Consider the following 23,528-nt stretch of genomic DNA (forward strand, 5'->3'; position numbering starts at 1 on the left):
ATTATCAGTTTCTATAAAGTGTTGAGGAAACAATTCTAATAAAGATTTTTATGAATTTTTAACTAAGATTTAAGATTAATAGAACATTAATAAAGAATGTCAATCAACAAGAAAAAATCTTTCTTACTTTTAATAAATTATGTTTTAAATTTTAGATAAAATTTTTAATTACAACGACATTTGATTAAAACTTGAGGTTTTGGTAAAATGCAATAACTCTTAAAAAGTACAAATCAAGGAAAAATATTTTTTTTTTCCATTCAACAGAATGCCGACAATAGTTTGTTTAATATTCATTCTTTCTTGAGATAATTTCAATTATACTCAATATATATAATGTGACGAATTATTAGGTCGTGGAAGCTTCTTGCTCTTCTGTAAGTGACGTTCGCAAGACTTGAGTAAACATGGTGTGGGCGTTGTAAAGTGTTCGTTCATTATATTTCTTAACGGAAACACGCCTATTACGACGAGCTAACGTGATATATGGGAGAAATAAAAAAATATTAATTAATTCATTAATTCTATAAAACTTTAGATAATCTTCGAAATGCAATCTTGATTTGCAATTTAAAGAGGCTTCCATTTCTTATCTATTTTAATTTCCATTGAAAAATCGGAATTCAAAAAGGATCCATGTCTTTTATGTATTCAGATTTTAAGATAAGTTAAAATAATAAATACTTTTCTCCATTTCGCGCAATTGTTAATTATTTTCCATTTAATGTAAATATGTTTAAAAACTTTTGTTTCATTTCTACTTTCCACTATCAACTTCGATCTCTTCTGCAAAGTATCTTAATCATGGGAAAACGAATGAGTCACACTACTCTGTTAGAGAACGAAAAGTTTTATTCGATAAGATCACCATCCTTACATGCGTAACGCTACGTCGCGTTGCGGGTTATCGCTATAATCAGGGTCGGCTCCAAGCCACGACTGTAACAGTCCTCGATAGAATTGCGACACGTAGCGAAGAAGCATGTGCACGCACACGTCAAAATCAATTTTGCACCGCTCGGTAGTTTCGAAATAACGTATGCAATCGGGCAATCTAAGTGGTAGTAGTACGAGTAGCAGAATTCTGCAAAGAAGATACACATCAAGTGAGATTTCATGGACTACATCTCCGCGGTCGTCTATAATCAGATCAACCGCTCCTCCGTATATACATCATCGTGCTGTTAACAAAGTTCCTCCTCGTCTCCTTGTGACAAATGCATCTATCTATAAAAATATATAATTTACATAATGTATATGCTACTTCTTGCGCCACGTTAATGCCCCAGGCTCAGTCATCATGCTTGGCCATTATTAAACGAATAGAATCGAATTGCCGATAGTATTACACTGATAGCAATAATTCTTTCGTCTGCATAACTTAAATATACGTATCTAAACAAATGTCTAATGGAAATTCTCATGTCATCATTATGCGTGGAAATGATTAATGTCTTCGGCCTGATTTATATCTGATCAGACATAAAATTAATAATTAATAATTTAATTAATACTTTACAATGTTTTTAATTTTGATAATTCAATTAATACTTTACAAATAACATTTGGATTCAATTAGATTTATAAATATATATCCTTCTTACTTTTTCACGTGTCAAACACCAATAAAATAAAACAAAACAACATCTTATTAACCGTTAATAGCTAGCCACTTAAATTACTAACAACAATGTTAACGTAATATTAAAATCTAGTGTTAAGCAGCAATCATTGCCGCGCTAACTAAAGAAGCACGAATTAAGGTCATATAATGTTGTTATGGTCGTTAAAGCGGTGCAAAACTGATTTTGATGGGTGCAATTAGAGAAGCCTCGGCGGATGTCCGCCCAATATGGCTCTTGGGCGGACATGATCGCACGATCGCCAGAACGTTAGGAGCTGAATGGATTTCTATTGATTCTCTAAGACAATCTTTGTCTCTTCCTTCTCGCAAGCTTACTAGTCTCCTCCACCGTAGAGGAGATCGCGTTAACAAGGCCCGAGCTGCTACCTATGGCTGCGGTGGCAACTCGGATGCGATGTGTATAAAATATATATATATATTATATATGTATATGTTATGTAATCATTTATATATACATATACATGTGCGTGTCCACGGATACACATACATCTCTCTGTAGCTAAACAACGATTGCTATAAACTATATGTACCCAGTAAGCAAACTGTCGGCAGTATGTCGACAGATTGGCAGCAGATTCAATCAGAATAATGCAACAGATCCGGTACCATCTGTGTCCGCATTAAGATTGCGTTCTGCCAGCAGATCCTGCTAACGTGATCTGACAGCAGATTGGCGACAGAAACCGAGCAGAGCCTGCCGACATAACCTGGCGGCAGAAATAGAGCAGGATCTGCGCAGTGTAGTTGGCAGCAGATTTGGAGCAGAAATCGAGCAGGCTCTGCGAGAAAGTGCCGTAGTACAAATTTATTGGAGCAATATTGGTTAACAATATAAATCTAATTTTTTATGTGGGGTATGAATTAATTTTTTATATTGGTCCACTATTGTAAAGTAATCTGTTTTTTAATCAATTCTTAATTTGATTAAATGGGCAAATTTAATGCCTTCAGATTGCTTGCGACGTGTGTGGACGTTGTCCATGAGAACCTCTGTGCGGCAAGTGCAAAAATTCTTAGAAAAATTAATATTATTATGTCAAGACGCGTATATTAACTTATATAACTGTCAGGCTAAATCTTAACGTCGAGTAAGAACTCAACATGTTCACCACCTAGCGGTGCGGAGCGAAAACGCGTATTCCTAGCCGTGTAAATTTGAATAGTGTCAAAAGCTGCAGATCCTGTTCGGTTTCTGCCGCCAACCTGGCGCCAGGTTATGTCGGCAGGCTCTGTCGGTTTCTGTCGCCAATCTGCTGCCAACTACACTGCGCAGAGCCTGCTCTATTTCTGCCGGCAATCTGCCGCCAGGTTATGTCGGCAGGCTCTGTTCAGTTTCTGCCGCCAATCTGCTGTCAGATCATGTTGTAAGCAGGATCTGCTGGCAGAACACAAGCTTAATGCGGACACAGATGGTACCGGATCTGTTGCATTATTCTGCTTCATATCTGCTGCCAATCTGTCGGCATACTGCTGACAGTGTGCTTCCTGGGTGGATTTTGTACCCAATCTGTGGCCTCTCTGCTCACATATTTTGTCGAACAGATTTTGCCAATGTCTGTTCTTCGCAGGTTTGGCTGACTGGGTATATTCGCACGCGCGACCGCGCGTCCGTGCACGAGAGATTGAAGGGTGGAGGATGAGGAGAGTCACAGGTCGCAGCAGTCGCGCGGTCGCGAGATTCTAACGACTGTCTCTGTGTCACGATGACTTCAAAATTGCCTAAGTTCTACATTCTACCTCGGTCTTTCGCCGATCAATCCGCGAGACTACGGTAACACGTAATATCATTGTACGCGAAGTATCGGTAGCCCAGCTCCCGATGACTACTCTCTTCGTTCGAGACGAAGTCGCGATGAGTATTCTCAGGTATTCGCTGTAAATATCCCACGATATTCCGTATTTCTGCAGTATTGCTTAACTGTGCGATTCGTATTGCTTTACATGGAGAGGCGTTTCATTAAACAATAGAACGTTACTCTCATCAAATTGATTCAGATGAAACCGCGCAAACTGATTAATTTTATATCTTCGACATGAAATCTAAAATAAATAAAATAATTTTTAAGAAAGAAGAAAGTTAAGTAAAACCAGACTCCGAATATACAAATATCGCGTTATATGGATATTGCAACAAAAGGAAAATAACAACTAAATTTATTTAATCTCCAAACAAACACAAGGTGTTGAGACCTCTTGTGATTTTCACTAAAACCCCACAAGCTTTCAAAGAAGAAATATTTGTATCAAGGGACATTTAGATATCTGAAAATACTCATCGAAGATATTAAGCTGTGTTAGAGTTGATTTTACGTATTGGATAATACTATATAGTGACGAATGGCTCTGTCATAACCGAAGCATTACATTACGAGCGAAGGGGCGATCGCGCGCCGTGTAATATTACAAGAATTAACGAACGATCGAAATATCGTTTCTCGTTGTTCGCAACGATACACACAAAGTACTGATGGGAGCTGATAGACGAGTAGAGCTACGGGCATGTCACGGTACACGTCTGGATATTCTCGTTAAGTACTATGATTCACAAGCTACTAGAGATTACTAATCATTCTTTCATCTCGCCGACGAATGAGTGAATGAATGAAATAATTTTGAGACTGACGGGAGAAGAAACGGTAACGCAGGCTGATAATTTTATTATTAATACAGGTAGAATCGCGGTCATGTAAAAGCTCAATTTTCTAGCCATTCGAGAAGAAGCACTCGCCATACATTCTCGGATCTTTAACAAATATATATATATACGAGAAAATATGAAGACAAGTACGTATATGTACATACACGACTATTATGACTAGAAAATTGCAGCGAACCCAAGCACAATCGAGAACGGCGTCTATGTAAAAATTGGATTACTTTATGCTTAGAGTTTGCTGTTACTCGAGCGAGGAGGATATCGATGAAGCGTATTCACATCGGCAATAAGATCTAAGAGATTGCTTAACAACACCTCATCGGTGATTATTATAATTTGCGTATAGTCCACACAGCATTCGTCGCCCCCGGACTTACGGAGTTCAGGGCAACGTGAGAGCGTTTGAGTCATCAAATATAATTCGTCTAATTCGCTAAAGCGTCGACGCCGATTAACGCTGACCGTCAACTGATCTCGATTCTACTTCTTCGGTGTTGAAGACGTACGGTGACATCGGGAATGAGAATCGTCAGTGACGATCGATTAATCGAAGTCGCGTAAATCTTTCTCCCTAAAATAGCGCTTAACATTATAATATCTCTGTTTTATAACATCTTTTTATACGCAGCGAGTATACTTTGCGATTATGCACGATCCGTTGTTCAAAATAAATAATATCGTCAAACGAACGAATTTCGTTCCAAGTGCGAAACACCGCGAAACGAGTAGGAACTCCTCCTCATGGGGAGGAAAGGCCTGCCACAGGTAACGGTGGTTGTCGTGAAATATTTCGAAGCAAGTCCATTGGTCGCCGCAAATCCAAAATATCATTATTGCGATGCTAGTAAATGATCGGGGCTACGCTAAACTAGGCTCTGCACTTGAACGGTTATCCTAAGTTTAAAGCTGTTGTTCAAATGATGATGAATAAATCTCGCGTTGTTCTCGTTTAACGATAACTCGACGAGCACGTCCGTAATCGCTTGCTAGCGCGAATCGTCGTATTCCGTAACGCGCCTGATTACACCTACGGAATGAGGAATTATCGCGAAGGGTCATCAGACTCTGGTCGTTCGCGGGAAAGTGAGGCCGACGACGTCACGGTAATAAAACGTCATCGTTTCTTCCCGAAACATTCAGTTATTCGGTTACGCGACAATCTTCATAAAATATATAACGCAATACTGTTCTCATCGACGGTAGTTCAAAATCGGTTCCGACGCGCTAACGTCAATGAGAATCCCGAGTCGTAGGCCTCAACTGTGACTCGAAAAGGGGGACCTTATTGTCATTCAAGTTGGTGTCTTAAAATATAAATTGGGTGTCCGCGCGAGTGTCGTGCCGCGTAAGGACTTGTTCTCGTTCGATCGGTGGTATGTTATCATCATCGTAGGACCTTGCTCGGCGATCGTGCTCTAGCAGAGGTATACTTGGAACCGTGCACCGTGCAAAATCACAACCGCACTGTCCTAGACTGGCTCGGGGGGCGGATCGCTCCCCTTGACACCCTCCCTAGGTTGGATCATTACCTCCGTCTGTTCCTTGGTTAGCTCGTGATTTTTCGTGATCTCGAAGTCCTGCTCGACCATGAAGCTTCGACGGATCGCGCCGTTCGCCACAGAGGAGACGTCGTTCCTCCGACGTTGCGTATCCCGTTGCGGCGTTGTCAAAATCTTCAACCTCTGCAATAGATTAATTTATTATTATTAAATTAGATGGACATGTTGATTACTGTCCCAAGATTAATAAATACACACTTGAATGAAGGATCCGGGTGTGCTGCAGAGTTTGTAAATTGCTATACTTGGAATCATAATGACAGAGGAGCATGCGATCAGCCATCCCAATATGTTAGCCCAAACAGGATAAACATAATCTTCGTACGATAATGGTTCGTAACCTATTAGACCGTAGACAATAATGAACTGCAGAGTAAAAAATGAAATAATTATTTTTAATTAATTGTATTAATAAGAATAATTAACATGTATCTTCTTATAAAGATAAAAATTTATACTTAAAGTATAAATTTTTCGTATACTATCTTCTTATATTTTAACCTACCATAAGAAAGAGCGGTGCTACGAATTTCCAGCATACACGCCAGTAAATACCGGGTCTGAATCCAATCATGTCTTTAATGTCGTCGCAAAATCGGTCTGTTCCATAGATCCAACTAACTGCGATTGTTTCTGCCAAAACGGCGATTAGCATCGAGTATCCAGCCGCGTATCGATCCAACAAGTGGAAAAAATAAAACCCGCCCTGCATTAAATAATCTTTTTACAATGTGAAGAAAGTATTATACATTATATGTATAATAAAATAAACCTGTGTATATAAAATATAATTCTAATAACATAGAAATCCAACAGGTATCCAAATAATATTTAAGAAGAATTTTAAATCAATATCTTTTAAACGATTTTATTATTTTTATTTCACCTTTATATTGTCTGAAAACTTTTACAAAACTTAAAAAAGTAATTTATTTTTATACTTATCACATCATAAATTTGAAATATCTACCTGTGAGCAAGATGCAAGTCCGACCAAGAAATATAGAGTGAACAAGCATGCCACAAAGATCTCGCGATTGTTGCCGATCAGTGGAAACTCGTCGCTGAGTGCCGTTATAATCGCTTCTGAGCCTCCAAACTACAAGATTAATTCTTATTTAATCATTTATTGCGTCACAACGCGACATTACTTTCATTGCGAAATGGAAAAGTTATGAATATGAATATCATTGCATATAATAAGGTAATGACGAAATTGCTAGAATGATTCCAAGAAAGAATAATAAATAAATCGTCAAATAATCGTGCTCGGTTTGACGCAACGTGAAAATCATACCGAGCTGTCCAGACCAAGCGTGAGTAGCATCATGAAGAAGATGAGTGCCCAAAACATTGAGCCGGGCATAGTGGCGATCGCTGCTGGATAAACGATGAAGACCAGACCAGGTCCTTCAGTGGCGACATCCTGAATGGACTTCCCACTGGCGCGTGCCATATAACCGAGCACCGAGAATATGACGAATCCAGCGATGAAGGATGTTGCGCTGTTAATTACGCTCGTCAATAGAGCGTCTCTGTGGATAACGTTAATCAGACGCATTAATCAGACACAGATGCGCGTGACTTCATCGTGCGGACGAATGAACCCGACATCCTTACTTGTATACGTTATTGTGATACTTGTTGTAACTCGCATATGCCAATAGCACTCCGAATCCCGGTCCCAGAGAGAAGAACACCTGCGTCGCCGCATCCACCCACACCTAGAAAAAAACAAAAAAAATTAACGCAAACGTCAAAATGCTTTTTTACATTTTTAATGAAAAATATAATAAATGTAAATATTAATTTAAAATGGTTAAATTCGAGTTTAAAAGTTTTTTGGTTTTATAATACGTTGTAATAATCGTTCTAAGAAGTCCTGTAAAAGACAGTAATCTGTAAAATATGTACTCTATTTCTCTCTCTCTCTCTTGCAGATTTGAGTGATTGATTTTAGTCCTCATTTTTAATATAATATCGATAACAATTATCTATTGGTTACTGTAGCATATTAAGAATCCAATCACGTAGTTTATACACGTAAGTTTCTTATTATTAAAATAATAAAAATTTGTAAGAGATCAAATGCCAAAGAAGGAATATAGGAGCTAAGAGAAGGGGACCGTGACTCATACATCAGACCAAGCTTCTCGTATATCCACGGATTAGCGGTGATCAACAAATCCACTCTCTCACTGATATAAAACCCACTTTAGCGACGATAGTAAGCGGCTAAGTCGTCGTCGAATGGTGGTATGCATTTCGCGCGCGAAGCACGAAGGGTCGGCTCGCGATTCGCGTTCTAACGTTCTAGCGTGTGCCTGACTGAGCTCTAATGTTCATTATGACAGCTACACAGAGTTTCCATTTTCACCGTCGTCAGTTAAACCCTGCACGTTCCTCCTCCCCTATTTTTCTCATACTTCAGCTCACCATCACCCACCCCTCACATTTCCGCTCGCAAGCGGCCTCGCCGTCCTGTAAACGCATTAACCCTCAAAGTTTTCTTCTTTTGTTGCGAATACACCATGACCTCATGGCAAGCGAGGTCGGCGGACAATAAAGTAATTATGAGTAGATCTTTCCCTCGTAATTTTATCCAAATCCGCATTCTGAATAATAAATACTTAATTTCTGATATTTTCAAAATTATTATGTTAATAATTTCATTGATCAATTTGCTGTTGATATTAATTTTTTAGTAAAATCTATGCATTATTTCAATTTCGATAAGAATATTTATCTTGATATTAAGAATAGATGATGAACGATTTAAACTCTTTCTGACAATCACGTTAAATATTTCGAGCATTGTAGTTGCATACGCATGCAACTACAAAATATTACATACCTCTGCCTTCGTGATAACGGTGAAATTTGGACTGAGATAATAACGGATTCCTTCGGTGCTGCCCGGCAAAGTGATGCCCCTTATTAGCAAAATCAGTAAGACTGCATAAGGGAAGAGAGCAGTGAACCATACCACCTGTAACAAAAGAATCGTTCATTTTATAACGCATTCTCTTGTTAAATACTGTATATATACATAGCAGCTAGTATTTGTTAATTCTTGTAAGTTGCCCTCGCAAAGAGTTAGATGGGTCGTGGAAATCACTCGCCTGTCTTCAAGATCTTGAATCCCTGATGAGGTATTCATGGCTTACCTTGCCGGAAGTCGAGATGCCCTTCCACAGAGAAAAATAGCAGACCAGATAGACCACGAGTAAGCATAGAGCGATGTCCCACTTAATGGCACCAAGATCGTGTAAGCCCTTACTTTCGTGCAACTCCAGGATAGCGCGGCTTATGGGAAAAAGTTTTACAATACAGGTCTTACGAACAATTTATGCAAAAGTGATCTCTATTTTATTTAATAAGATTTTACGTTAACATTAACATAATATGATTACAATAAATATAGAAATACAAAAATACTCATCCAATATTAAGTCTGAAATTTTTAAAGCCTTTTCTTACCAATTTAATTTTTATATTATTTATATAGCTATTTTATTAAAAAACTCTAATTAAATTATTTAATATCTTAATATTTAAATAAAAATTATTGCAATAAATTTTAAATTATATATGTCACAATTAAAAGACGGAGACGTTATTATAATAAATATAAATTAATATATTATCAAGAATGATAAACTTTTTAACAAACTTGTGCAACTTTGTTAATGCGATGTTAAATATCTGCGTAAAATCCACAAAAGTTCACAAAAGACAACTAGGTATTGAACGTGTTACTCACTTAAAGTATTCGTGCGCAGCGCTCGTGTACAATGTATGGTTGTCCGCAATATTCTGAGCCACATTTGATCCTTGATCAAGAAACCGAGTGATATTGCCGAAATTCTCGTTCATCTCGTTGGCTACCGTATCCTCAAATGCGTACGAAACGTTCGCGTCAAACTCGCGGCACAACGGTGTGTTCCAAGCATTATCGCAGGTGGTCCACGGCAACATGGTGGAAAACGAAGCGAAGAAATAGCGGAGCGACCAGGCGATGATGACATTATAGTAGAAATCAACGTAGAATGCGATCAGAACAACCGCATATCCGATGCCTGATCAAAAACAATATATTTTCATATATATTTTCATATCGAGAACGTTCTCCATTGTGTCAGATGCATGGCAAAACTTGGAAGCTTTGGAAGAGCGTTTCTGGATTCCCAAAATTCCATGTGAAATTGATTTTCTCTGATTCATTGCCAAGGAATTTCGTGTAATTCTAATTTCAAATGCAAGCTACTTATTTTAATTTTTATTTATTTTAAGTTTACGCAATCTATATTGAGGTGAACTGATCTTAATGCAAAGATCGAGATCGCCTCGCGCGAACTTGAGAAAAATCAGACGGTGCGGAAATGCTGAAAAAATGCATCTCGTTCTCTTCTTGACGGCATGCACTCGAAGTCTACGCCTTTTATGCAAATGACACCGCTCGTGACCTTCCTTCCACACGAGGTCATGCGGTATGTCTGTGCGATGCAGAATCGCAGATGGAGGATCTCGATCGATCATACGGCGATCAGCGGACGGACGGGCGGTCGGGAGGCGAAATTGTAGTCGTGGAAATAAAGCTGGAAATCGGCGGAAATGAGAGCTCTTTACGCGGGAGAACAGTCGTTCCTCTCTCTCTCTGTCTCCCGCTGTGCCGCCGAGGATTCCCTTGGATTTATACAGCGTTACATAAAGTACCTCGCAGCGGCGGATGACGAGAGATTCGCGAGGCCGCGACGAGGATGTACGCGATCGTACATATGTGCTCACTTCGCTCTATATACTCCACTTCGCACTATTAGAGTCTAAGAGCGCGTAGCGGTGATGAAGACAACGACGGCGACTTGGACGGCCGGATTTCGTTTCGCAAAGATCGAACGACTATTCCCCGCGGGCTAGAAAAGAGGGCAGAAATCGGATAGAAGCGAAAGAGCAACCGGAATACCAATATTCTTGCCGGGAGGAGAGGAAGGGGCGCCCGGGAGAATATAATGAGAGTAAAAAGGGCCGTTCCGGCTCTTAAGCCGACGATTTTTCCGGATGGTTCTTCGTGCAGACCTCGTGCGTTGCGCGTGATATACATTTTATACCCCTTACTCGTCATGGGGTGTCTCACCCTCGAGATACCTCATGAAAATCCGTCGCGCACGGCTGACATGTGAGCGAATTCAATGACCGGTAGTGTTACGTGGGAAAATGGTCATACGAGAAGTCGTAATTCATGAGCGCCGACGAAGGAAGTAGTGAAACGTGTGAAGTCTCGTAAATTGGCTCGTTAATGTTCGCTAACTTTACGCGTACTTTGACTCGCGATTACGATCTATCGTTGATTCTGAAAGTAGAGAACGGATAAAAGATGCAAGTTATATTGAATAGTGATAAACTGCTATTTACTTATGTCATCTTTTGCCATCGCGAATCCCGTTACTATCATTACGTCTCGATTACAGCGTCTAGAAGCTATTCGAATAATCAAAGCAGGAACATAATGTAATACAGCGGTGATGATTTTCTTGTTGCGATTATCTGCAAAAACTTGTGGTTTTACCTCCAAGAACTCAAGACAATGCAATTTTTTCACTTTTTTTGTTTTTTCACACTCGCGCACACAGATGCGTACAACGTGTTCTATACAATATATGCGCGTAATCTGTAATCCAAGATATAATCGCAGAGAACTCGTTATGATTCATTTATGTAAGACGCATACTTAATCATGAATGAGATATGCGTGGCGTTTTAAAATTAGATGGAGATAATAATCGCAAGGATACACGCGCAGGGTATATATGTATATAATTTGCTGACTGAAAAAAACATACTATAGTCGTTGTTTTCCATTCACCCGTGTAAATCTCACACACTCATAGAAGCATCATTGAGATTCAGGTATCACTTACCTTTCAGAAGTGGTACCAGTCGGCCCCAGCATGTGATAGCACCCCTTTTGTTGAACTGACCGAGTGCGAGCTCCATATAGAACAGAGGTATACCGCCGATCACCAACATGATGCAGTAGGGAACCAGAAACGCCCCTGGAAACAGGAATATGAATACTTAAAATAGATATACTTTATCTTTCTTTACTTTATTTACTTTACTTTATTTTATTTTAACATAATCATTGCAAATAAATGGATAAAAATACTTTGAAAACATCGACAATGATTTTAAAACGACATACATAATGTATCTTCAATTTCTACGGTAAACTACGTTAATCGCGCTGCTAGGAAACTTCTTAACTTACTTTAATCTTTGCCTGTTTGCCTATTTATCATCTAATTTTACGGGAAGTATGAATATGTAATAAAGACAATTACTTTCAATGGCACACTTTGACACTGGGGGGATCGATTCGTTAAATTTAATCTTCGGCCGTTATTAGCATCTTCAATTAACGTTGAATCATTATAATGCGGTGCTATCTGATTACCACAGTTCAACTTCTTGACCGTAAGTCGATCAAACGAGATCCGATTAGTTTTCTGTTCACCGATTCCAGAAGGAAGGAGGGTCTTGTGGAAAAGTCTTGCTTCTCTGTTAAGACAAGGGTCTATTGTACAACGGGGCAGTTATTGTACAATCTAGGAAGTAGCAGAAAGAGGCAGAAGACTTGCTGGTATCCGGGAAGGAGGCGAAGAAAAGGTAAAAGCTGAACAAGTTGGAGAACGGAAGATCGACGAGCCGTAAATGCGTGTATTCACTACGAAATAGTTAAAGAATTATCAGCGTTCATTATAACAACTTTTAAGAGATGTATATCTTCTCATTCTCAAGCAGATATAATTAATCAAGATTACATATTTCATACTAAACAGTTATAATCTACTGAAAGTGTCATTAGAATAAATCTATGGTTGTCACGAAATATTTACAATAAGTACAATAATAAAGAAAATAAAAATCCTCTTTGTTTTATCAAAAAGTGCTCTCTCTTTCTCACTTCTTTCTCTGCGATTGATCGGTTCCGCCTCCATCGAATTGTCTGCAAAATTCCATGCAATTGGAAATTACGTGCAAATACTTTTCGGAAAATTATCATGCATTTTTGGAAAAGCGTTAGTTCACAGCTCCCGTCGGCCTGACAATCGACTCAGTCGCGTCACCGTGTTAATGTCATCTTGCCGCATTTCCGAAAGTTGGCTATCGAATTACGTGCCTAAAAGCACCTCGCTACCGGTGCTCTAAATAACGCACAATGCAGTTATGGAACTAACCCGCTGGTATGAGTGCGTCACATATCACATTTTTTCACCGGTTTCTCTCTGTGAGCAGCGTGTGTTATCTTTCTGCCTGTACACCAGCTCCTTTATGTAATGCGGATCGCAAATTCACAGAAACCAGCATTTTTCTCAAAGAGAGGACAGATTATATTATATAAGATTATATTAATTAAGTGACACTCGCAAATCGATGTATCGTAAAAGAATCGTAATGTCTAAGTGATGTTCAACACGTTATCGAAAACGTTGCAATGACAATTTCTCAAAAAATATAATAAGTATAATATTCATAAAGAATTAAGAAAATTGCAATGATTTATGTCATACGATTATTTCTCAATTTCATATTATATTGCATATTTTTCTTCATACATTTGCGGAAGTAATTTTATTAAATGTAGCATTACAAAACTACTACTGGCACCGTATAAGTACAAAATAAATGCAATAAGAAGAGGAATAAAATCACCGTTACTTTATTTCTTTGATCCTCCTTTAAGAACACTAAGGTTCTCCAACGGAACTTCCGTTCCGGTACCCATGGAGATGTAATCGCATTAAGAAGGATATTGTCGTTGAGCAAGCTTGATTAATTTCCTCTTGTCTTCTTGCCTCAGCAGAAGTCTACAAATCGATCGTGTCAAAAATCGTATTCTCTTAAATAGTCAGCTCGTCGCTAATGATACCGCTACGCAAATAATTAAGCATGAGTTGCGATCAAAATTGCAAGCTATCTCAACAATTATTTCAGTTTCACATTTTTATGTGTTGATAAAACCGTTAATGCTTTATTCATATCAATTTTAGCAATTTTATGTCTTGCGTTTAAGAATACGAGATAAAAGTTGATTCGTATATTAAGTTAGTTTCTTAAACTAATTTCGTTCAAAAAACTTTACGATTCTTGCGAAAATTTTTAAAATTGAAAATTTTCCATTTCGCGGAGACGTATATTTACGCAGCATCGAAGATTTTGCACAAGATCATTTCACGTTTGGAACGAAGCTCACTCTGTTCTTTGTCTTGACATGTCGCTAACGTCGAGAGCAAACGTCCGGTCTCGGACAACAGTTCCGCTCAATTTTCTCCCTTTGAACGCGGGCGTGCACTCACGCAAAGGCTTAGCGCTTAAAGCTGCATTTTACGCTTGAACAAAGGTGAAAAGCTCATCCGAATAAAACGTAATGCATTCTCGCGAGATAATCGTGCCAATTGTAGTCCGTCGATCAGAATATGCTTTCACCAAAAGACATCGAGGTCTAGGTCGAGCTGATGGTATTGATAACAATGGTTTGTTAAAATTAAAATTTATACAATATCTTCAAGAGTATGTCAAAAATTGTAATAATTTTAAGCAGTAGAAATGTTACAATAATCTATAATTCATTTCTATACATAGTTTAAATCATACTCAATTTAAATAAAAATATATCGCGCGATTCATCTCCAATTTACACGACGTTGAGTCCTCTGCAAAAATTAATACATATTAATTAGAACATTATGCATAATAAAACAAATAAAAGTAATATATAATGCATTAATGTTAGGTTGTAGCTTTAATATCTGTTGTCGCTTCAATCTGTCATGTTAGAATTTATCGAGTTTCTTGTGCAATATAAAAATGCATTATATTCACGTATTGCGACGGTGTTGCACGCGCTGAATGAAAAATTGCGCGGCATGCGAGCTGCATAAGAAGCTGCAGAAGAAACTGCTGTACTAGTTAGTTTCTCTCTTTCTTCTATCAATCGGTTTCCATATAGATGCGATATTACGTAAAACTGCACGATTCTGGTCGATTAAATAATCGGTATCGGTATACGCCAAACCAGTTTAGAATTTTGATTAGCATTCGCGAATAACACCTGCAATATTCAAATGCAGGGACAATATTGGTTGTCTTTTCTTGGTAATCGAGTGTCGTATGTTCGATCAAGTGGAAAAACAGGAAAATATCTTGAGGATTTGGAGGAAAAGTTTTCACGAGGAGACCATATTCTTGTGACGAAATATCTAGGCAGATTCGGTGAATCCCAAACGAGGAAGACGCAACAGGCGGTGCTGCACGTGATCGGACGAACGCGCAACATGGACTTTGTAATTGCGGAAAACATTTAACGATAAACATCCCACTCCTCTTTACATGTCACTTTATTATCTTAATAAGAAGACGTATTCATAGGCGACCACACTGTAAACGTCAGCAATCGGATAAAATATCATTTTCTTTTTAAGCAATCGTCACAAGAGAAGAGCAAACGTAAGCAAACTAGGGAAACGTAAGATATTACATAATCATTTTAAAATTCTTTTAACATGATAACATGATGATATCACATTATGCTGCCTCAGAATCACAAGGCAAAAATTACAAAAACAGATTTCTCAAATAATTTATATAATTTTGAATCACGAGTACTGTACTTCAACACCATTACACCCACTCATCAGTATCTGTATCAGATTATCCAGATCTGTTTTCGTCCAATATATAAAACGCGTAGTAAAACGCGTTGCAATGTACACCATCGGCATACAGGTAACGGGCCAGTGCCGAAGTAGAAAGTGCAACTGATAGGCAGATAGTTATATGGGACGATAGATATCGATATCGTACGCGGTGCTCTGAATTATAATCACGAAACAACACGTTAATAACGCCTCTCGTAGGGTGATAACGACGCAGCCGTCGGCCGGCGGGCGGAGCGGCGTCGCCGCGCACGTCCATGATCAAAGGCCCGTCCCGAATGGGAAATTATAATTAATTAACGTAATTGGAAATTAGCGACCGATCTCTTGCCCATCCTAATGGCGCGGAGCCGCGCGCTCTACTCCGCTCTTAATCAAGTTAGCAGCCGCTTTTGAGGAGCCTCTGTATCACTGACAGCGGCCCTAATCGCATTCCTACCGGGGGGACCTGATAGAGCCCGGTACTAATGGCGTCGCCGTCGTCGTCGTCGCCGTTGCCGCAGCGAGCTTAACAAAAGTCAATAAGATTGCCGACCGTTTTCCAAGATCGAACCTGGATGGAGTGGAGGAAGAGATACCGATCTCAAGTGCGAAAAGCGGAAATATTACGCGGAAGAGATGGAGGCTCCTTGAGAGGCAAAATGACACGTGACAATCAAGGAGCTTAAATGCAGAAGTAAATGTAAATGTGTGTACTGTAGCCTTATATATATAAGCGGAATGTTTGCTAATCAACTTGACACACTCGACTGTTCTACGTCCTTTTTAGTGGAATTTTTCTAAAAAGTGAAATACCGACATATAACGATGGAATAATTTATTCGTTGTTTCTTTCTCATCGTCCTTGGCCCACGCAATATTATTTTATCGAGCATCTATATATGATAATTTACGTTCAAAGATATCGGAACCACTCCAACTTCAATTACAGGCGAAACGAACTTAGCGATCATTTTTTAGTTGTTTTATTTAATAGAAATAGTCGTAGTAAAACTTACGATGCAACATAACTAATGCGAACCTGAAATTGTTGGCGGCTATGTACCAACTTATTATTTGTTGTATACATTGCACTTTCTACGTGCGAAATGACTTTACCTATAGTCATGTCATCATTTCTTCTTTTCCTATAAAAACAGAGACGTGAATTCATCGTGAGATGAAGAGGATGACAAGTAATTCGTACAATTGCGACGGCTACAAACGTTAACAGATAAATCGTTCTCACGTTATCTCGACATGTGTTATGCAAATTCACATAATTTTAATACTCGAGACACAAGGTAGGGAACACACGTGGAGCATTATTGATCGTATATTTATAAAGATCGCATACGCAAGAGACTAAAGACAACACAATTGTCATGCACTGCGATATCATCATGCCGCGTGCGTATGACGACCAATCTAGCGATTAACATTAATCAACAATATAACAAACAATAAAATATGAAATATTACACACGATAATACCAAACATAATTATTTTCGATCGAAAATACTCCTTAATCGAGATCGCCAGCGAGCGGATCAAGTTATTTCGAGTAAAAACTGAATTCGTGCGATGACCACGTAATTTTAATTGCCTTCGCACTTGCTTCGCATGGAAAAGGCTTAATATCGTTACGTGCTTACGGCGACTCGCGTAAATTGCTCCTTCTCTTTAATTACGAGCAATTTCGACACCTGCAGGTGCTCTCGCCTCCTCGAGAATCTTTGCTGAGCGAGGTCTAAATCCCGAGGTCATTTTCCGCGAGGTAAATGCCAATTAGTCGACCGGTTAGCGCGGTATTGCTCGTCTGCCGGAGAGTGCATTACTTGACGACGCAGCACCCGAATCCCCTCCTGGGTTAACTGCGAAATAACGTCCGACGACGTTACGAGCAGTTGACGAAGTTTCTCCGCACGACAAGAGCGAGATCGGAAGAGCAAGATGGATTTTCCCGGACCGACCTCGAGTGCGAAAGGTTGCGAGAGCTTGGAAGAAACTAAGAATGTCAAGGGTACTCCGTAAAGTTTCAGGGAAAACAGGAAAGTGAACTTCGCGATTAAACAATTTATATCTTGTGGGTCAATTTTAAACTTAAACTCTTTTTTAACGCGACAGCGATATTTGAGCGCAGACGACGTTCCAAGTGATATCAAACAGCGAGTCGCTGAAATGAAATTTGTTTCTGCAATGTGACGTAAGTGTGACACTTGTAACTATATATAATCTAGTAATATTATAAAAATTATAACTGTACATCTCGATGGCGGCAGTAATAGTGCTTTAAATGATGCTTTTATCGTTAATTACTGTTAATTATCGCCTTCAACGTAAATCAGCATTGATCATCACATTTTCAAGCGATTTTTGTGTCAGTTTTCGAAGAAAACAAATTATGTAAAAGTAAATAGTAAAACGTAATGACGCAGGTAAAACTAATTACAATACCGGCATATATTACTTTTACATATCGCTGACGCGTGAAAACGCGAACATTTTCGAACACTCTCGCTCCCACAATCGATGATACAATTATCGTTGAAGAAATGCGTCAGAGGCTTAGGCGAGACTGTAGCTCGTTACTCGCAACATACGCAGGTGGGTGGATGGAGGGATTGCGGAAGGGCGGATTATTGAAATCGTATTCCTGCTACCGCGGCCCGCTGATGACAGCGAGGAGCACTTGACTCGCGAAATAATCGCGAAAATAAACCGCGCGAAAATCGCAGTGTGTGTGATCGTGCACACACGCGTACAGTCGAGAGAGGACGACAATGTGGGAGGAAGATGGATGCACTTACCACCACCGTTTTTGTAGCAAAGATACGGGAATCGCCACACATTAGCGAGATCGACGGCAAAACCGATGACCGATAGCAGAAAATCAAGCTTCCCTGACCAGGTTTCTCGTTCGTCGTCTCTACCGCCTCTGCCTCTGCGACGCTTCACGGGAGTCTTCACCACCGTCGACGACATTCTTCGGGTACTGTAAAGCAACAACATAATTAGTAATAGATTATGGAGTAATGATAAATATTTATGATAAAGATGAATAACATTGTTTTGCCTTTAGAAGGAGAAGAAAATTTAAGTATTTCCATCACATTTACGACTTTATGTAAAGATTCAAGGAAAGATTTGTTTGCATCGTTTATTACATGGCGAAAGCTATTAATAATTTATTATTCAGATGACTAAGATAAATGAATATTGAAGTGCGATACTGTGACACGAATACCTCGAATTTGGCAACAGAGCTTGCGTCTTGCATCATTCCTATTTATTAATTTATATTAATTTTATTATATTAATAACGTATTTTTCAAAATATTGGAAATAAAAATATATAAATACATTACCATTTAAAATATCGATATACCTCGAAAATAAAAATGAGTTCTTATGTATAAACTATTTTAATATCATTTTATTCTTTCCTAGATTATTTGTGTGCGAGTCTACGAAAAAGTTTATAAAAACTAATTATTTATAAATATAAAACAGCAATCATAAGAATAACTACAGTGCAAAATAAGAAATGCAAGTCTACCAGAAAAACAATTAAACAATCACATTCGAAAGATTCGAGAGCCTAAAATCGATTTTTCTCAAAACTAGAAATTTTTAATCGTGGATTCGCGCAAATCGATAAACCCCACGTAACCGTGAATACATGATTCACGAACAAGCGCACAAATCTACATGCCGTTGCACGCGAGATTAGGCGCAAGGTCATGAGTATGCGAGAAGCGAAAGGAGCCGAGCGAAAGGAAGGCGCAGCAGGTGGAAGCATTCAGAGGGAGAGGAGGCAAGAGGCGAGCAAGGGGAGAACGATAATGCAATCGGAAAGGAAATCGGCAATCCGACGCGTGTATTACGCGGTTATTATATTATCATTCGCCGACACAATCTGTATATGGATGTATGTGTGTGTGCGTGTATATGTACACGAGACGGCGTCGCGTGCGCGCGGCGCGGCGCAGCGCGGACGCGTGTAATTTGGCGACGACAAGTTATCGATAGCCCTTCAGGCGACAACGCTCAACCCCCAACGAGCCTCATTGTACCCCGTGACGGGTACCGGTCAAACAGCGTATATTTCAAAGGCGATCGCGGGCGATCCGGCTTCGAGGGGCCACTCGACGACGGGTTTTCTGTCACGCGCACTGATCCACGCTTATCCACGCAGCCGACCCGGTTAATTGATATTCGGCGGTTCACACGGAGACACCTACGAACGAGCGCGCGCGATGCCGACGCGAAGATGGGCGGCGACGAAAAATCGCGCAGCCGTCATCGAGCGAGCGGGACCAGTCGCTCTTGCTCCCGTCATGACACTAGAAACCGACTCGCAATCAGCTAAGAACGACATGATGGGACTAAATCAATCGATCTATAAGTAAAAGAAAAAATAAATGATGAGTTTAAAACTGGTCTGAAAATTTATTCATGATTTGAAGAAATCTGTAAAAAAATTAATTCCTAATAAAAGTCTTAATTGTGCACATGTAGATGTGTGAAAAGTTTTCTTAAATTACTACAAGAATATATTATATATCACATTTTTAACAAAAATATTAAATTATTTGATAATATTCTCCATTTGCTTATTATAAAATGTTTCTTATCAAAAAGATATTATAAATGCATTATTCAAAATTCCTTTTCTCTTAAAACGTGAATGAGAATGTTTCAGCTAAGATATAGTTGATCACTAACGGAAATTTTCTGAACTGAACTGATTCTAAATTCAGTACAAGGCAGAGAAAGCAAGAGGAGAAAAGACATGGGAAACGATAAAAACACGATAATCCCTGAAAACTAGTCAGTATACCGTTTGATTCACATCAGATGTACGATGGGACTAGTTATACATCGATTACTTAACCGATCTTTTTCCGTTGGGAATGTCTGCAAGATCAGTTTCTGAGAAAATATAACGAAATAATAACTGCAACCGCAACCAGATAGGTAGGCCAGTTACATATAGTAATATATATCTGCATGCACGAAGATAGGCAGGAAAACCACATTGTCATCGTGAAATCATTTTTCACGAAAATTCGCGTATTTTTTGACACTCACGTTATTCTTGTCGCGCATTTACACCAGGCACATTTTAATCCTTTCTTTTAATCGGTATACCACAAAACTTTTAGAACTCTTAAGTATTTTGTTATTATAAAATAAAAACATTTCTGTTTTATCAATATGGTTAAACAAAGTTAAACGAGATTCATACAAAAAACAATTTTTAATACAGAAGAAACCATTATCAGTTACATATAGTTTGTTTATCTCATAAATTTTTTTCTTATTTTGTTTTATATTCTACTTTCCTTCTCTTTAGATATTTTGAAATATGTTAATAGTTTGTTACTCTTATTATATATAGGATTACGATTGTTATATGCAGAATTATAGCACTTCATTGTAATGCTAAATGTTGCATGCACATATTTTAAAACTGTCACTGACACTATCTTATATTCTCAGGCTGTTCTCACAACTATTTATTATTAAATATCTTGTATCACATAACTATTTATTATTAAATATCTTGTAGATAACGATTGATTATGAGTCAAAACAAACTTGCACATATTGGTTTTTCCCGGATGGGAATCCAATTGCATATGAAGGAATCGCATACAATCTTAACGTTATCTCAATCATTTGCAAACTCGTGAACATACTGTTCAAGTATTCTTGAAAAAAACAGATAAATGTCAACGAAAACCGGTTATATGAGAATCTGTGTTTCTTTTTATGATGATATTAGGTAACTATCTTTCACCGAGTATAAAGAAAATTCCTATCAATTTTTCGATGTTATCACAATATACGCGCGGACTAAAAAAGGTCGAATTGAAACGGTTTTCTCAACACGGTCTCGGAAACTCGTGAGGAGAGAAGAGAAGAAGGACCTACCGTGTATTCCGAGTGTGCAAGGGAGCAGCCTCCTTCGTTCTGTTCTCCGACGCAGGAATTGTGTGAAAAGTGCCGGCGATCGACGCGGCCGGTCGATCGTGCGCGACTCATACGGGACGCACGACGGAGGACTCGCTGCTGTCGCGAGCGCGTGTTGCGTTCCGATCTCGACTATTTAAATGGTGGTACGCGAACGCACGGTAACGTAACTGACCGGCAAATATATCGATAGTGGGAGAGAGTGCGAATCCGCGTCGGAGATGCTGAGATTCGAAAAAGCTGGGGGCAATCTAACAATAAGTGAAGAGCTTCCTGCAAACAAGGAACGCGTGAACAATTCCGTTTGGGTTTCCTCCAAGTGATGATAATCGGATTGGGGATTCTCAAAATCGATTTGGATCATTGCTCGGACGTCTAGGTGATGAATGATCGATTTGTCTCGACAAGTGTTCGCTTCCGCTCTTTAGGTTTCTTTCGGTGGATATATAGTCGCAGAAAGTATTGAGAAAGTGGTGCATTATGTTTGCATTTCCTTTCTACGAAGGGTAGTCTATTATCAAGACCAATCGTGATGGAATCAAATTTCGATGACGCACATTTTGATATTTCAATTTGTATACCGTTTAATTTGGATCTTTTTACTTTGATTTATAAATCGAGAACTACTGAGGCTTCTGAAATGTTATTGATCTTGCTGAGATGTTAATTAGCAAAGACTCGATACTAAAAATGATTAAGAGTGATCAAGTGGCAAAATAATTTATAAAATAAATCCAGTATGATTATCATGTCAAAAGCAATGTATTATAGAATTGTAAAATCCAATGCGTCAATGCTTGATTTTAGAAGAGAACGCAGATAAATTTCAGAAAAAATGCTGTATAATAATTTCTAACATCAATTAATCAATCTAAAATAATAACTAAATAAGAAACTAAACTCGGTAAAAAGCTACTTTATAAAACGGCCACTAACTATATCATAATCAATCATCAGACAAAGAATACGCTTCTACAGGACGCAAAAAGAGACAAAAAGAAGAAAAACGCAAATAATGAAAATCACTGCGTGATAATTCGACGAACGCTGCATCCGCATTACAGTAATACGGAAGAACGCGCTCGTCCTTGGGCTCGATCTCATTATCTATCGGAATTGCTTCGATCGGATGACGCGTAACGAGATACGCGGTGCATATGCGTGTAGGTACTTACCGAGTATCGCGCCGGAGACGACTAACGACGAGCGACGGCGTCGCCGCGGATGCTGCAGCTCGACGAGACGCCGCGGCACTGACCGCGCGGCTCCTCGGCCCGCGACAGGATTCCCACGACGAGGACTCGCCACAGGGTCAGAAGCAGCTCGAAACTGGTATCCGTCAGACCCATGCCCGGTCCCGAATCGCGTCCGTCCGTCCGTCCGTCGTCCCGTGCCTTTCTCTGTTTTCCTCCGTTCCGGAACGAGTTTCTCCGAGATCCTCTTTCGAAATCTCCCGCGCGTGCTCTTCTCCTCTCTTCTCTGCTTCACGCGACGGTGGCTTCTACCTCCGGATCGAGCTCCAGAGATCTCGAGATTTGACTCGCGACCGTTCAAGCGGAGCGCGCTAGCGCATCCCGCGTGCACTCGCGTGGAGTAACTCGGGCGGCGGGGTCGAAAGGGCACGATTACGAACGCGCTTTTAATTGCGGGACGCTGCGGCGGATGTGAAACCGCGCGCCGTCCCGTTGCGAGTCATCTCGCGCGAAAAGACGCATACCTCGGGGAATTTCGCGCGGTTTCTCGCCCCCGCGCGTTCTCTCTCGATCACGCGAGCTCGATCGAGGGTGCGATATTGCGTGCACTGTGCGCCGCAGCGGTGAAATGGAAGCGAAACCTGCGATCGAGAGGCTCGAACGGTATCCTGCCGGCACAAATGGGAATATCTCGTCGCAAAGAGATCGAAAGAGTAAGTGGCAAGTTTTAACGGTCGCCAGCGCGTATATACGCGCCGCGGTCACGTGGTGTGCGCGAACGCTGCGCGCGCATGTCTTGT

At 39.6% G+C, this 23,528-nt stretch overlaps 1 protein-coding gene across 5 annotated transcripts; it reads right to left on the bottom strand.

Moving 5' to 3' along the window:
* Positions 1-832: 832 nt before the first annotated feature.
* LOC105277848 (sodium-dependent dopamine transporter) lies at positions 833-23,444 on the bottom strand. Of its 5 annotated transcripts, none has more exons than XM_011336526.3 (12): positions 18,367-18,923; positions 11,779-11,913; positions 9,624-9,939; positions 9,028-9,166; positions 8,715-8,849; positions 7,481-7,584; positions 7,158-7,395; positions 6,831-6,959; positions 6,366-6,566; positions 6,059-6,226; positions 5,831-5,983; positions 833-1,084 (listed from the first exon to the last, which is right to left on the bottom strand). In XM_011336526.3, the coding sequence occupies exons 1-12, from the start codon at positions 18,566-18,568 to the stop codon at positions 1,055-1,057; spliced, it is 1,950 nt and encodes a 649-aa protein (XP_011334828.1). In that variant the 5' UTR covers positions 18,569-18,923; the 3' UTR covers positions 833-1,054. The 5 variants fall into 5 exon arrangements, with proteins under 5 accessions (XP_011334828.1, XP_026824794.1, XP_011334827.1 ...); XM_026968993.1 differs by lacking the exon at positions 833-1,084 and adding an exon at positions 22,733-23,444 and having other exon boundaries at positions 4,274-5,983; positions 18,367-18,551; XM_011336525.3 differs by lacking the exon at positions 833-1,084 and adding an exon at positions 22,711-23,444 and having other exon boundaries at positions 4,274-5,983; positions 18,367-18,551.
* Positions 23,445-23,528: the final 84 nt, after the last annotated feature.

Source organism: Ooceraea biroi, chromosome 1, assembly GCF_003672135.1.
Source record: "Ooceraea biroi isolate clonal line C1 chromosome 1, Obir_v5.4, whole genome shotgun sequence".
In the NCBI taxonomy this organism is placed as follows: domain Eukaryota; kingdom Metazoa; phylum Arthropoda; class Insecta; order Hymenoptera; family Formicidae; genus Ooceraea; species Ooceraea biroi.